The 14,599-nt window shown below is 42.2% G+C and overlaps 1 protein-coding gene across 1 annotated transcript in view; it reads right to left on the reverse strand.

Moving 5' to 3' along the window:
- The window catches only part of SNX13 (sorting nexin 13), a 66,986-nt gene extending 55,785 nt beyond the window's left edge, over positions 1–11,201 (reverse strand). The window contains 1 exon segment of the mRNA XM_032181055.1: positions 11,093–11,201. Within this exon segment, the coding sequence (XP_032036946.1) occupies positions 11,093–11,104 (12 nt within the window). The 5' untranslated portion in view covers positions 11,105–11,201.
- Between the last annotated feature and the right edge of the window lie 3,398 nt (positions 11,202–14,599).

Consider the following 14,599-nt stretch of genomic DNA (forward strand, 5'->3'; position numbering starts at 1 on the left):
GGGTTTATCAAAGGCAGGTCCTGCTTGATGAACCTGATCTCCTTCTACGACAAGGTGACGCACTCAGTGGACAAGGGAAGGGCTGTGGATGTGGTCTCCCTAGATTTCAATAGGGCTTTTGACCTAGTAAGGCTTCCCACAGCATTCTCCTGAAGAAGCTGGCTGCTCAAGGCGTGTACAGGGGTACGTTTCGCTGGTAAAAATCTGTCTGCGTGGTCTGGGCCAAAGAGTTGTGGTGACTGGAGTTAAACCCAGACGGAGGCCGGCCAGTAGTGGTATCCCCCAGGGCTCAGTATTGGGGCCAGTTCTCTTCAAACAGTGATCTAGACAAAGGGATCAAGTGCACCCTCAGTAAGTTTGCAGACAACACAAAGTTGAGCACAAGTATTGACCTGGTCAAGTGTAGAAGGGCTTTGCAGAGGGATCTGGATAGGCTGGACCGATGGGCTGAGGCCAACTGTATGACGCTCAACAAGGCTGAGTGTCGGGTCCTGCACCTGGGGCACAACAACACAATGCAATGCTACAGGCTGGGGGAAGAGTGGCTGGAAAGCTGTCTGGCACAAAGGAACCTGGGCGTATTGGTCCATAGCTGGCTGAATATGAGCCAGCAGTGTGCTCAGGTGGCCAAGAAGGCCAACAGTGTCCTGACTTGTATCAGAAATAGTGTAGCCAGCAGGACCAGGGACGCAATTGTCCTTCTGTAGTCGGCTTCAGTGAGGCCAAACCTCAAATATTGTGTTCAGCTTTGGACCCCACACTACAAGAAGGACATTGAGGTGCTGGGATGTGCCCAAGGAAAGGCAATGAAGTTTGTGAAGGATCTAGAAAACAACTCTTATGAGAAGCAGCTGAGGGAACTGGAGTTGTTTAGCCTAGAGAAAAGGCGGCTCAGGGGAGACCTTATTGCTCTCTACAACTATCCCAAAGGAGGTTTATAGTGGGGATGGGGGTCACTCTCTTTTCCCAAGCAAGAAGTAATAGGACAAGAAGTTCTCAAGTGATAGGACAAGAGGCCTCAAGTTGCGCCAGGGGAGGTTTAGGTTGGATATTAGGAAAATTTTCTTCACTGAAAGGGTTGTGAGCCATGGGAAAAGGCTGCCCAGGGAAGTAGTTGAGTCACCATCCCTGGAGGTATTCAAAAGACATGTACATGTGGTGCTTAGGGACATGGTTTGGTGGTAGACTTGGCATTGCTAGGTTAACGGTTGGACTTGATGATCTTAGAGGTCTTTTCCAAGCTAAACAATTTTTTCTTTTTTAATATGTAGTACTTTTTAAACACGATGATAATTAGCTTCAACTACAAAACTAAATGGATGTGAAAAGACGAACCTCAAAGAAGCAGTTTCCGGTAGCCAATTAACAGATCCAGGCTGCAAATGCAGTGCATCGTAAGCAGCAGCTCAAATCCACTAAAGGAATACTAGAACCTTTCTCTGACTATTATGCTGCTACTCCACTATTCCCTTCTTATGTTTAAACTTACTTTAGTTCTTTAAATGCACTGTTTTCTTGCCAAGATACCAAAAATAAACTGATACAAACACTTTCACTACAAGTTCTCACTAGCCATTACATCTGAGCTCTCATAAAGCCAAATTTTATACAAAGGATGCTTCTAGATGAAGACAAACATGAAAAATGATGTTATACAAAATGACAAAAACCTTTACAAAGCTACAGCAATCCTCTAAACTTCCAGTTCATTGCAACTATTTTTCTGGACAGAATACCATCCAGCTGCATTAAAAAAAGTAAAATAAAAAATGAGATCAGCATGTCCAAATTATCCAGTAGTCCAACATCAAAAGATTCCAATTTCTTTAAGCAGCAGCTGATGTCTAATTCTTTGCAGAATGGACAGTGCCTGACCAAAAAAAAAAAAAAAAAAAGTCCCTATTTAACAGTGGGAAAAGAATTGTTGAATCCTATGGCCTTTATCAGTGGGATAAATGTAAGGGGAATATCGATTACAAATATTCCTAATCTTTCCTCCTCCTGTGTTTAAAATCCCCTTTCCCAATCCCTCCTTCAATCCTTATGGCTTGCCTGCTTTACCCACTGACTTCTAAGTCCCACTCGATTCACCATTCCTTTTGGTAAATGTGGTTACTTTCAGCATTTCTTCCCTGGTCTTCTGTGCACTTTTCACTTTTTCCTGCGTGCTAACTGTTATCAACAGACCCATTTTGCCCACCGCATCTGAAGTGCTTAAACTTCGCAGGGTTCAGCTTACTGATTTGCTACTTAACACTGCTGGTGGGCTGCGGTGCGTAGCTCAGAAACCAAGGTACGTGTAAGCAGACAGAAACCTCCTATAATTTCTTCTGAGTCTCTGCCTCTGTCCACTTGGCCTCTATGTACGCTCAGAGTCTGAGTATCCTGATAAATATTTCAGCCTCAGCAGCCTCCTCTCCTTTCTCAGGCACAATCTGGGCCCAGAGTTACTGTGCCAGCTACATCCTGGACAGCTCCATGGTGCACACACTGCCCACTGTGGCACTGAAGGGGACAGCAAGCACGAATATCTGTAAATAAAATTTACAGATGGATAGTTTTATGAACTCCCTGGAACACTTCATTCTCAAACAAGCATTTCCAGTACCTGAGCATGGAATATTTCCAACAGATGAAATCGAGTAATTTGAGTATCCAGCTCTTGGTGCAAGCTTACAGAAGAGATCTAAAAACCTCAGCCATTATCAACATCAAGAACACTAAAAAAAAATAATAATAAAAATTCTTGCTAAAGTGGATGTAGCTCACCTCACTCATAATTATGTTAGAGGCACAGATGTTTTCAGCAGTCACAGTAGGAACAAGGATGATCCCCATTTTCAAAAAGACGGGAATTATTTTGGGTATTAGTTGTATTTTAGATCTAAATAGAAGTAAATGCAGGAAGGCACTGTGTGCACACAATGCACTTCACTTGCACTGGATCACACAGTTGTTGACTGGGGAGTCAATTTCTGTGTTCCCATTGACTCCTCATTTGGCTGATGAAAAATTCCTCATGTGGTTCCTGCACAGCTGCTAGACCTGACACGAGAAGCAGCATCACACCAGCTGGACCAGGTGGGACTGGGAAAACCCCCTTTAGCAGCAGCCCAGACTAGATCCACTCAACTCTAACATGAAACGGCACTCAGTACCTTAAATTCCTTTATGCATGCAATACATTTAGAGAAAAATGTATGCCCTGTCCCATGACATCAGCAGGAAAACAGATAAACATTTAAGGAAGAAAAATAAAGAGGAAGGAAACACATGAGAGTGATAAGTAATAAATAAATGAAGAGCCACACAGATAGCAAAGTGGCAGCACTAAGAGACCAGCTCATACTACTCCACACAACAGCAGCATGGTTACTTTGATCCTTGGAAATCAGAAAAATACCTTGCATAATGCATCAAAAAATGGAGAACAAGAAAAAACACAGTTACGGCTGAATCTCTAGAAATCAAGAGAGAAATTAAGAAGAGCACAAGCAAAATATCAACATATTGAGATTATTACAGGAAAACAATTTCAAATAGAAAACAAGAGAAAAGAAGGTATCAGTAAACTAAAGCAAAAATAAAAGAAAGTGATAGGCAAGAGAAGACCATCAATAATTGCGTATTTTTTTTCCTTTACTATATTCTCAAATAAAGTAGGGAAGAGCTTTGGAGCATTTATATAAACAAAGTTTGCCTTTGGTCTCTATTTCTAACTCATCATCTTCTCAAGAACTCTTTAAAAAGATGTAGTAAGGCAATTGCCAACTGAAAGACAAGACCAATACTATCCAAAGTCCAGATAGTGTAAATACATAAAACTTATTTCATCATTAACACAAGAAAGTCAAATTAACACAAGCATGAGGTAAAAAGAGATAACGTCATGCCATAAACAAGGCACTAGTTATACAAGCACTCAGTGCTAGTACACAAAGAATGCAAGTAAATTATGTCTAGCACAACTACTGAGTACTCAATTTAGAAAAAAAAGAATGAAAATTTAAAATAAAGACTTACTCTCCCCGCAGCCTACCATTATAAAGACACATCTTTGTATCAAAACGACAGTTACATTCACACAAAACAATCTCTCCCCAATAATCTTAAAATTATATATAAGCAACAGATGAACCATAATAGGTAAGTAAGCCCCCTTTTAGTTGTTCTGCAATGTACCCTAAGATGTAATCTGTAAATGAGATGTTAAATCCCAAGCTTTAAGATCACCATATTAAAAGATTTTTCTTTACATAAGTGAATAAAATTCCAATTTGTTAGCACTGTGATCAGAAATGCTTGTTTGAATACACTAAATACTATAAAGAGCATATTTCTTCAAATTACATTAAAAGAAGTTAGCTACCTCAAACAGGTAGGGATATTAAAAAATAAAGTACAAATTTTTAACAAATATGCCAACATATGCTAGAAAAAATGCTCAGCATAGCATTTGAGGAAAAAAATGCACACAAAAATACATGTGCAATTTCAAGCACATCCACTTTCCTCATCTACCAAACGAACTAGCAGTATTACCAATCATATTATTTTCAAGACATCACAAAAATCATTAGATATGCTTCAGAAAAGATGCTATATGATGCCATAATACAACACTCAGGAAAACTCTGAAAATAAACAAAGTCTGGACTTGTTATAATGAAATACAGAGGTGTAAGTGAAGAGGTGTCAGCCTCACAAAGAAGAAAGGACCCAAGGCGACTCAGATATCTCTGGTCAGCCTGAAGCAGCTGTTCCTTGAACAGCAATGAGCAAGGTTTCACTGTGCCCTTAAGTCAAACAGTCCCAAGATCATTTTTATGATCAGCAATACTTTAAAACAAACATTCTTTCTACAGTTACACAGGCTGGATACTTCTTTCCTCAAGCACCAGATTTTCAGCTCATCCCTGTGGTCTGGGGTGTCAGATTCTGACCATAGGATGACCAGGAACATCAGGCATGTTCCTCCCATGCCTTCAGTGCTGATTAAGAGCTATGACAGAAGCTATGCCAAGTCTGAGGCACTGTTTCATAACCAGTTGGTTAGCTGTAACAAGAATTTCACGATGAACTTCAAGAGTATTTTCGGCTTGGCCCTTGCCTGACAGCATCAGCAGGAAGAGTGGAAGCGCGGAGCATCCCACAGGATGTGTAGCAATGCAAACTTCCTGCTCGAGCCTAACCTAGAGTGCCTTATATGGCACCAGCAGAAGTGCAGAGCAAAGCTAGCTCTCAGGGTTGCAAACATATATGGATGGACAGAAATACATGATCCTAAAATAGCAATATTAATGAAATAATAACTTTTTGACACCAACAGATTTGGATAAAATGGAACTCAGACCATACCATTCCTCTCAGAAACACAGAACTGAGGCAAGAAAGGCTGAGGAAGAGCTGCGATAAATACGAATCACATGGTAATAAAAGCAGCTAATTCTGTACAAATCCAGACCCCAAATTCATGAATATTCTTGGAAAGAAAACATTTGTAGCTCATCTTCTGACCCAAAACTTAGATTGAAATACTTAACTGAATGCTCTAGACACCAGTGTTATCAACAGGTACCGGTGAACCTTTAGCTAGGCCATATCACCCTTCTCTTGAAAAAAAAAAAAAAAAAATCATAGCACTACTCCCACCCATGAAACAAAGATCAGTTCTTGATAGATAATAGTTCGAAATACCAAGAGTTCTTCTAGCCAAGCCAAGCTGCAGTATGTGCATCACTTTTGCCATCTGATGCAAGAAGGGCCTTCAGTGGAAAGTGAGCAAGCAGAACCGACTTGAGCAAGGCAGACTGACTCCTACTGAGGTTCAAACGGGTCTTAAATCTCATGCTCACTGTCTGAGAAACTATGCAAACCTGCAAGAGTCTAGAAGTTTCAGGGCCACTGATGAAATGACCTCAGACTAAAATACTACTGAAGTAACCACTGCAGTCAAACTCGTATTCTGTTTTATGAAGCACTTTTAGAAAATCCTCCTTGAACAAACCCCGTTGAAAATTTGTGGAGCTTTTAAAATGCCAATTGATTCAATTCACAAGTAAAGTTGTCTTATAGAGCTTTCACTGAGATCACATTCCCTGCAATATCTAAAACACCAAGCAACACTAAGTCCTTCAGAAATCTACTTCTCTTCTCTAAAGATTTCAGAGCTATTTCTGCTTCTGAGCAAGAGTAAAATGCTTGACAGATACTACTGAACTCTAGCAGGATAGAAATTGCTTTATTTCCAAAATAAATAACAGTTATAAAAGAAGTCACCTAGCTGAACATACCCACCAACCATGCTTACTCACGTTATAAGCCAATGTCTACTTCATCTCATACCCATAATCAAAATTACACAGTTAAAGTATAATACAATAGAAATCATGTAAACAAGGTTAGTGATCTTGCCAAAATATTCCAATATGGTTACATCATGAAATAGCGCCCCATTTTTTCAGTTCAGAAATGAAAGATTACTGATTACTTATGGAATAATAATTAAAAAAAGAGAACAAGCAATTAATCCCAAGATCATGATGTCCTGCACTTCTTGAAGTTTCTCCCTCATGTAACTGAAAGTGCCAATTACAATTGATTTTTCTATTATTCCAGCCTTAGTGCTTTCAGCCAAGTGACAGTGAAAGGTGTTAATGGGACTTGAAAATATTAGTTCTTAAAAGTGGTGCCAATAGCCTGCACACAACTCCAATGGTTTCTCATTTCTAATAATAGCAATGCTCCTCATGTTAGTTCAGATGAAAACCTGCTTTGTCATCTCCGTAAGGGTGGGGATAAAGGGACAAACATATTTAAACCAGAGATAATTCCCTAGAGCACTACCAAACAGAGGAAATCAACTTTTAAGCTCCTTAAGCTATCTAACCAGGCAAACCATTACAATTTTTACTGAATTAAGGAGCTTCACACTTTTCCTCTTCCACACTGTTTTGGGGAATTGCACAGAATGACATTTTAGAACTGATGCAAAACTCCATTAAACCTAATCACTTTATGACCACCTATGTAAGAATAACCATAGAATCACAGAATGGTTTGGGTTGGAAGGGGCCTTAAAGACCACCTAATTCCAACCCCCTACCATGGGCAGGGACACCTCGCAGACCCGGTTGCCCAAGGCCCCATCCAGCCTGGCCTTGAACACCTCCAGGGATGGGGCATCCACAGCTTCTCTGGGCAGCCTGTTCCAGTGCCTCACCACTCATTGAAGAATTTCCTCCTTATATACGATCTACATCTACCCTCTTTCAGTTTAAAGCCATTAGCCTTGTCCTATTCTTACACTCCCTGACAAAGAGTCCCTCCCCAGCTTTCCTGTAGGCCCCCTTTAGGTACCAGAAGGCCGCTATGAAGTCCAAAGGGTTTAGATGTTAACAGCCTTTAGCTGTTTAGCAGTTAACTGTGTCCTGCATCTTTCAGGGCTGGAGGAACATATACATTACAATGTGCTACTGTTTCAGTAAGGCTAATTCATTATTATTCTAAAGCAAGTTAAAACAAGCTGCTAAGTCAATCTTTATTCTTAAAGTCAGGCTAATTTCCTTGGTTTTCCCCAAAAACAGCTCTCAGTGGTTAGTACCCATCAAAATCCAACAACAATAAAAGTTTGTTATACATACTTTTTATTTATAAAGTAGTTTAACTATCGTTATCGTTTACCTGTAGTTAATGAATTATCTTGTCTGGTTGCAATAAATACTAACAAATCAGAGCTCATTTTACATTGGTTATTTTCAGTTGCAGACAAGAAAAAGTAACTTTTCCTACTTTGTCAAATTTCAGAAAGCTTCTCAACTGTCACTAGCTAGTGACTGCAAAGTCTCTCTGCTAAAATGAGAACTAAACTGTTGAAAATTTAGCTGCTGATAAATTCAGAAGGATGCCATCACTAAGAATCTCAAACCAGTTTAATAAGAAAAACATTGGAGAAGAAGCTGTAGAAAAACTGAGGAGCATGCTTATGCTTCCAGGGAGGCAATACTGACTGCAAACTCAGTTGCAGGTTGTCAGTTTTAAATAAGCTCTGAAACTGCTCATAAATGAAGTCTCACTGAAATCCTATTTTGCCCCCATTTGAATTTAAGATAAAATTAAGCAGCATAAGCCACAGTTGTTAAACACCTGCTGCCTTGCTGTGCCAAGGGCTGTACAGTTGCCACTGCACAGAAGTCAAGAACGGTGAAGGCAGCCACCTGAAAACACAGGGATGGACAAGGGCAACTCATGTCCATCACGGCTTCATCAGAGGAGAAAACCAGTGCTGAGTGCTGAAGCAGTAAGTCGCGTGGGAACAGGCCACACTGAGTCTTGAATGGCAAAGGAGACATCTGATGAGCAAGAAAAAGGGAACAAGTGAAAAGACGCAGAAAGGTCAACCAGAGAAACAGCTGTTGCAGCAGCACTCTGAACACCTACAGACAGAACGCATTGACACGACCGCAGAAGTGAGTTCCAATGCCCAAAAAGACGACAAAAAGTTGGGGAACAGCCTTTGCTAGGTAGGTAAATAAGCATGTGTCTGGCACCCAACAATATGATCTGTGATGCAACTAAAATAAGACCTGCAGTAAGGGAAAAAAAATCCAACCAACTACCCAGCATTTTTTTCCTGACAGGAAGCACAATCTTCCCCTGAAATTACTGATTACAAGGCCCTAATTCTAACCGCATCAGAACTGGCCTGAATCTGCTGCAGTCTGCATATACAGTCAAAGGATGCAGGAAGCTGATTCTGAGAAACTAAGTTACATTTTAACCGTACGATAACAGCACATGCAGAACCAGATCTTGCCTCTTCTTCACACTTAAAAATGCAAACTTAAATATTTTGCTTAATTATATTGAATTCATAAAAGTAGCAGCTCTAGCAGGATTTTTTTCCAAGTTTTTAATGACCCAAAAATCGACGGTGATCTTGGCCATTTTAGGCAGTAGCAAACTACCCACGTCCACAAAAATCCACCAAATTAGCTTTTTTTTTTTTTTTAAATCTTTTTCTCATCTCGCTTCACTGTATGCTTTTAAATAAACAGTTACTCTGTGACAGAAAAAAAGACCTACTGGCTGTCTGGCATTCACCCTCCCTAAAGTTAGTTAGTACAGCCTTCGTATTTTAGGAAATATTGCACCCAGATATTAAGATAAATTTAGGCAGCCTAAAGATGCATGCAGTTGTCCCTACTGTCCTACTCTAATGCCAGTCCACCATATATTCCAATTAACTTTTCACTAATAAAGTGTTTTTGTTTTTTTTTTTTTTAAAAAAGGATACTTAAGTGTTTATAGAAAACTGTATATGCATCAGTAGGCTTGAGGCAATCTGCATCTTCCTGCCAAGTGTGAAACAGCTCGCAGGCGTGCACACAGTTTTCACAAGGTGATTTAGTTACCAAGTCACTCAAGTCACCATCAGAGCAGCCAAAAAAAGCACACTGAGAAGGACTCCTTCCAGTTTGTATGTCAGAAGAGTTTTCTTGTTTGCTTCTAAATTGCAAACACTGCTGTTGCCATTCCAGAGCTGTCTGGTTGTTTAAAGAACTCCTCCCCATGACTGCTGTTCAGGCAAGCAATCAAAGCCTGCCTACAACTTTGCTAGACGCCCCCAAAATTTTAAAAATTTGTTTTCTTGGAAGACACCAAGCCTGCAATGCTTCAAAACATCTTGTCTACAAAGATTTTGTAATGAGAACAAGAAGTAGAACACAACAGAACCCAGTCCTCCAGATACCAAGGCTAAGTATCCTAATCTGTCATAACACACACAAGCTTCACGTTTTACCTCCAAAAGCCAATGGAATAAGTGGCACTGGTATAGCAGCATGGGTGATATTAAACAAGATTTTTCAAACCCAAGACAATAAAGTGTCCTGAAATAGGCCATCATCAAACAGAACAAAAAGTCAGGTGTGAGGCACCAACCCAGAACATTCTATGACACCCTTAAAATAATCTAAATTACAAGTATTAATGCTTGTACACATCATCCCTACCAGCGCTATTTCATGCAGACCATTAACCCTGACTACCCACCACATACCCCGCATGCAAAAATAGGTCATGTATTTTTACATGTTTAAGTCACTTGGCAGATGTTACCCTCCTGGGGAGATTTGAGAGCTCATCACTCCACAGAGCCACATTTCTAATGCCCTGAAACTCTGATGCACATTCAAAGCTTCAGTGTACTTCCTTAGCTATCGCTGAGGAAAGCAAAGCTAAATTTTCCAGGTGTCAGAAGGCAAGTCTTCATCCTGTAAGATGCTTAAGTTTTAAGACAGTTTATTTTTGGACAAATAACCTTCACCGCAGGATCAAGCGATCAATTACAAAACACATAACACACGTAACGTAGTCATCACGTTTGGGAGGCGTCTGTGTGCCAGACACCTTGCTGACTGATTAAAAATAGAAAATCAATCCGTCTTTGGAGAGAAAACCAAGTACAGTGGTGAGTCTCACATAATGAGACTGACATGAAACGCGAGCCTCCCTTTTGGCACGGGAGCCCCTCCCGACCCACGCAGACCCTCAGATACAGACTTGTCTCATATCTGTCTGTCTGATCTGAGGCTGAGACCCCCGAGCAGGGAGAGGCGGCTCACTTCTACCCACTGCCTACAGCCAGGAACTCCAGCCAGGGCAGCACTGCTCGGCTTCAGCCTTTGGAAGGGGAAAGAAAACGCGGAGCCTTGACTAAGCAAAGCCACCGCAGCGGGGCGGGTCGCAGGGGCTTCGGCGGGGGCCGGGCGGCGCATCCCCCGGCGCGGCCTAGGCAGGCCTCCCGGCCAGGTGCGGCTCTCCCTGCCCGAGCCGCCGCCCCGCGGCCTCTCGCCGGGCAGGGTGAAGGGGCCCGGGAGGGCCCCGCCGGCTCCAGGCGGAGGAGAGGGGCGGAGGCAGGGTGTTAAGAGGGGCCCGGCGCTGCCCGGTTCGAGCAGCAGAGGCCCCGGCCGACAGCAGCCCCTCGTCCCCCGGGGGCCGCGGCGCGGTGCTGCCCGCCCGGCCGCGCGGAGAGCCGCTCCCTGCCCTCCCGTCCCCCCCGCGCCCCGGCGGGCCGGGGCAGGGCTCTTACCTCTGCTAACATTATTACCCCGCTGCGGCGTCCCCGCGGCTCTAGCCCCGCAGCATGGTGAAGGCCGGCGGCCGCGCGGAAAGCTCCCCCCACCCTGCGGCCAGGCGAGCCCCCGGCCGCCTCCCTCAGCGGCCGCCCGCCGCCCCCAGCCCCGCAGCCGCCCCGGTAGCTCGGCCCCGAGCGGCCGCCATCTTGAGAGGGCTCCGTGCGCCGCCGCCGCCCGCCCATGGGGGCCGCCCACGGCCGGTCCCGGTCCCTCCTCCCTTCCCTCCTCTCCTCCGTCCCCGGCCCGCTGCTGTCCCTACCTGGGCCGGGGGGGCCATGGGCAGCCCGGCTCCGCCGCCAGGGACGGGGGCAAGCCGGTGAATGCGGGGCCGGGGAGGGCGCGGGGCGGGCAGCGCCTCCGCGGCGGTGGGAGCCCGGCCTCGGCTGCTCCGGCCTCAAGTAGTCGGCAGCCCAAGGGAGAAGTTGAGGGCAGCAGAACTTGAGGCGTTGTTTCCAAAAGCGCTTTGCAGTTTTTGTGCCCCGTCCCCGACGAGAAGCGGTTCTACTTTTCCTCTGAGCTCTTCGGTGCCAAGCATCAGTCACCAATTAAAACGCTTTTTCACATTTCTGACCAAACAGCACTCCATTAGGGCATGCGGCATTGCATGTCCTTTCCCTGCACTAGATGTTACAAAATAAACCTCTATATGTTTGCTACCGATGTTATCGTTAAGTAGCGACAAAAATTGTGGAACTGAAACACAGCAGAACCTGCGCCTCACGTACTGCCAGCATAGTTCCTTCTGCTCCTGTGAGAGCACACTCTCGCAGCTCGGTATTCAAATACATGTGAAGGAAGGTTACTGCGTGAAATCTGTAGCTTTTCCATTAAACACTGTTCTGATGGTCTTTCTGGTTTTGTTTAACTAGGTTTCAGAGTTGCTAAGCTAATCTCAGGTGCGCTAGCTTGATAGGAATACAAATGAGATACGTGTTTGATTTCTTCTGCATTGCCAGTAAGAGAAAATGCATACAAAACAAATAGTAATGATTACCAGAAAGGATGAAAGAAAAGCAACAACACTACTCTAATGTGGGAAAGAAGAAGGAAAAACAAAAACAAACAAACAAAAAAATCAATTACAGTTGCTTTTCTCACCAAGTAAAAGCAAAAAAGCAAAGGTCCTGTGTTGTTTATTGCAGAGGTGGAAAGGGGGACAGTGTGCTCTTATGGCTGCTGGGCTTTGTAAAAGTTTTCACAGGGGTTTTTAAATACTTAGCAGCTCAAGGTTGCCCACTTCTTGCTTTTATTCATGAGTATTACCAAGTTTCAGTTTTACTCATACAAGTGTTTTTCCCCTGCAGAGACCCAGCTGTTAGTCATGTGAATTGAACTTTCAAAAAAAAAAAAAAAAAAAAAAAAAAAGTCTCCTGATATTCATTGTGGTTTATTTGCCTTTTCTAAATAATCCAAAATATTAACCTTTTAAAGTATTTTTTAAGCTATGTACTTCTGAAATTCTTCTGCATGTTTGAATGTTTGTTGTTAGCATTACTCTTCTTCAAGTGTATTCCTTAGAGAAAATCCAAATCTCACAGCACACAGAAATCTCTTTTCAAGAATATGTTTAACAATAACAGAACCATGCAGTGGCCTTGCATATGGTATTTCACCATCTTGATAAATTAAAAATTGTTCAAAACCATTGAGCAACGAGAGTTATGAAATATCTACTTTATTGCTTTAGACCCCTAGCACTTATTTACATGCAGAAATAAAGCATGCTGTAGATGTTTATTTGGAAGACACGTATATAACTATGGTTCTCTAATCACAGCTTTCATCACACTCCAGTTCAGCCAAATAATGCCCTGTGTTCTGGTCTGTGGTAGAGGAAACCCCAAAGGGACTCGTAATATAGCAGAGTGCTCAGTAAATCATCAGTTGTGTAATTATGCAAAACCACGTTTAGGTACAAATAGAATTAAAATACTTAAAACACTGTTTGCTATGTCACTTAGTCATAACTGCATTCTCTGGGCAAGGAACAGTGATAAGATAAATTACCTAGCTTATAAAATGTAAGGGGTAAACAGGATGTGAAAGTCTCATGACTTAACATGAATATAAATAAAAGACAGCTTTTCTGGAGTTCAACCAGGATGATGGTCTAGCAAAACAAAGTGTCTCTTACCTTGTATGTTTAAGCACATAAGGTGAGTTATTCAGAAGGAACTTAATCCCCTTTTACAACCTACTGCAAAACTGTATATATCCTAAGTGTGGTAGATGCTGGAAGAAGACAGTCTTATGCAAACCTTACAAAAATGTTACTGTTTGTTCTTCTAAAGGTTACAAGCTAAGAACAAATAATAGGAATTATATTGTTGCATGTAGCATGTACTTTGTTAATCTGTAAATTCTGATGCTGTTACTTCAAACAGTTTTGGGGGAAGGGACTAAGAAAATCCTTATATCTCAAAGGTCTTTCTACTCCCTTACAAACATACTTTTAAAAAGGCCTATCAGTTTATAGGAAGAGACCTATTTCAGCCTAACCGTGCTGTTAAGTTCTGGTATAACATCATTCACAATTTCTGTGAGGTCCTTCAAGACATTTCCTTTCCTCATAGAGGCATCAGCATCCCTTCAACATCAGTTTCAAGCCTGGGTCACATCCCATCCCTTCCGTTTAGCAGCACCCTTTACCCCTACACCCCCCAAAAATAGAATTCCAGATCACAGTTTTACATCCACCACTATCTTTTTAAAAAAAATAATAAAATAAAATCTTTATATTTTTTTTCTGACGAAGATGTAGTCATAATTAATACTTTGTACTTGAATTTGAATTCACAGCTACTTCTGCTTGCTATTTAGCAGCCCAAAAGCATACTAGTCAGGGAAGCACCTTCCATTCATGTGTTACTGGAAAAAAACTACCTATAGTGGTACTGAAAACTATTTCCTGTTTTTACACGTGTTGGCATAGCCTTAATATTGTTGCAAAATAGTTCTTAGTGGTATAGTCCATTGTTTTCAATTTAGGTTAACACCAACTCAATTTCAAAAGGGAAAGGTAGCGTAATTGCAACAGCAGGAATGAGGCTGTGAAGAAGGACAGAACCACACAAAGGTAGACTTGAGGCAGAAGAGGAGAGCTGACAGCAGCAGCTTCGAAAGAGGATACGAAGCATTTCTTGAGAGAGTAGTCTGCTGGGAGTAGAAAAAAGGAGCAAGAGAAAAGGAAGCTGCCCAACACTGAGGCATTAAAGAGTTACATTGTCTACTTCCATTCTTGGAATAAACTGAAATAACATAGTTATGAATTATTTTCTTCTGGGGAGGAGAGTGTTTCTAAATTAGTATGAGAAGGTCTGAAAACAAGGCTTCAGTGATGATTTAAAGGATTATCAGTCATACTTAGTGGGCCAGGAACACTTGACCACTTACTTGTTTTCCTGAGACTATCTTCAAGTGACAATACTGCTATTAAACTTGATGAGTCATCCTTAAGAGCC

This window comes from Aythya fuligula, chromosome 2 (genome assembly GCF_009819795.1).
Source record: "Aythya fuligula isolate bAytFul2 chromosome 2, bAytFul2.pri, whole genome shotgun sequence".
NCBI lineage: Eukaryota > Metazoa > Chordata > Aves > Anseriformes > Anatidae > Aythya > Aythya fuligula.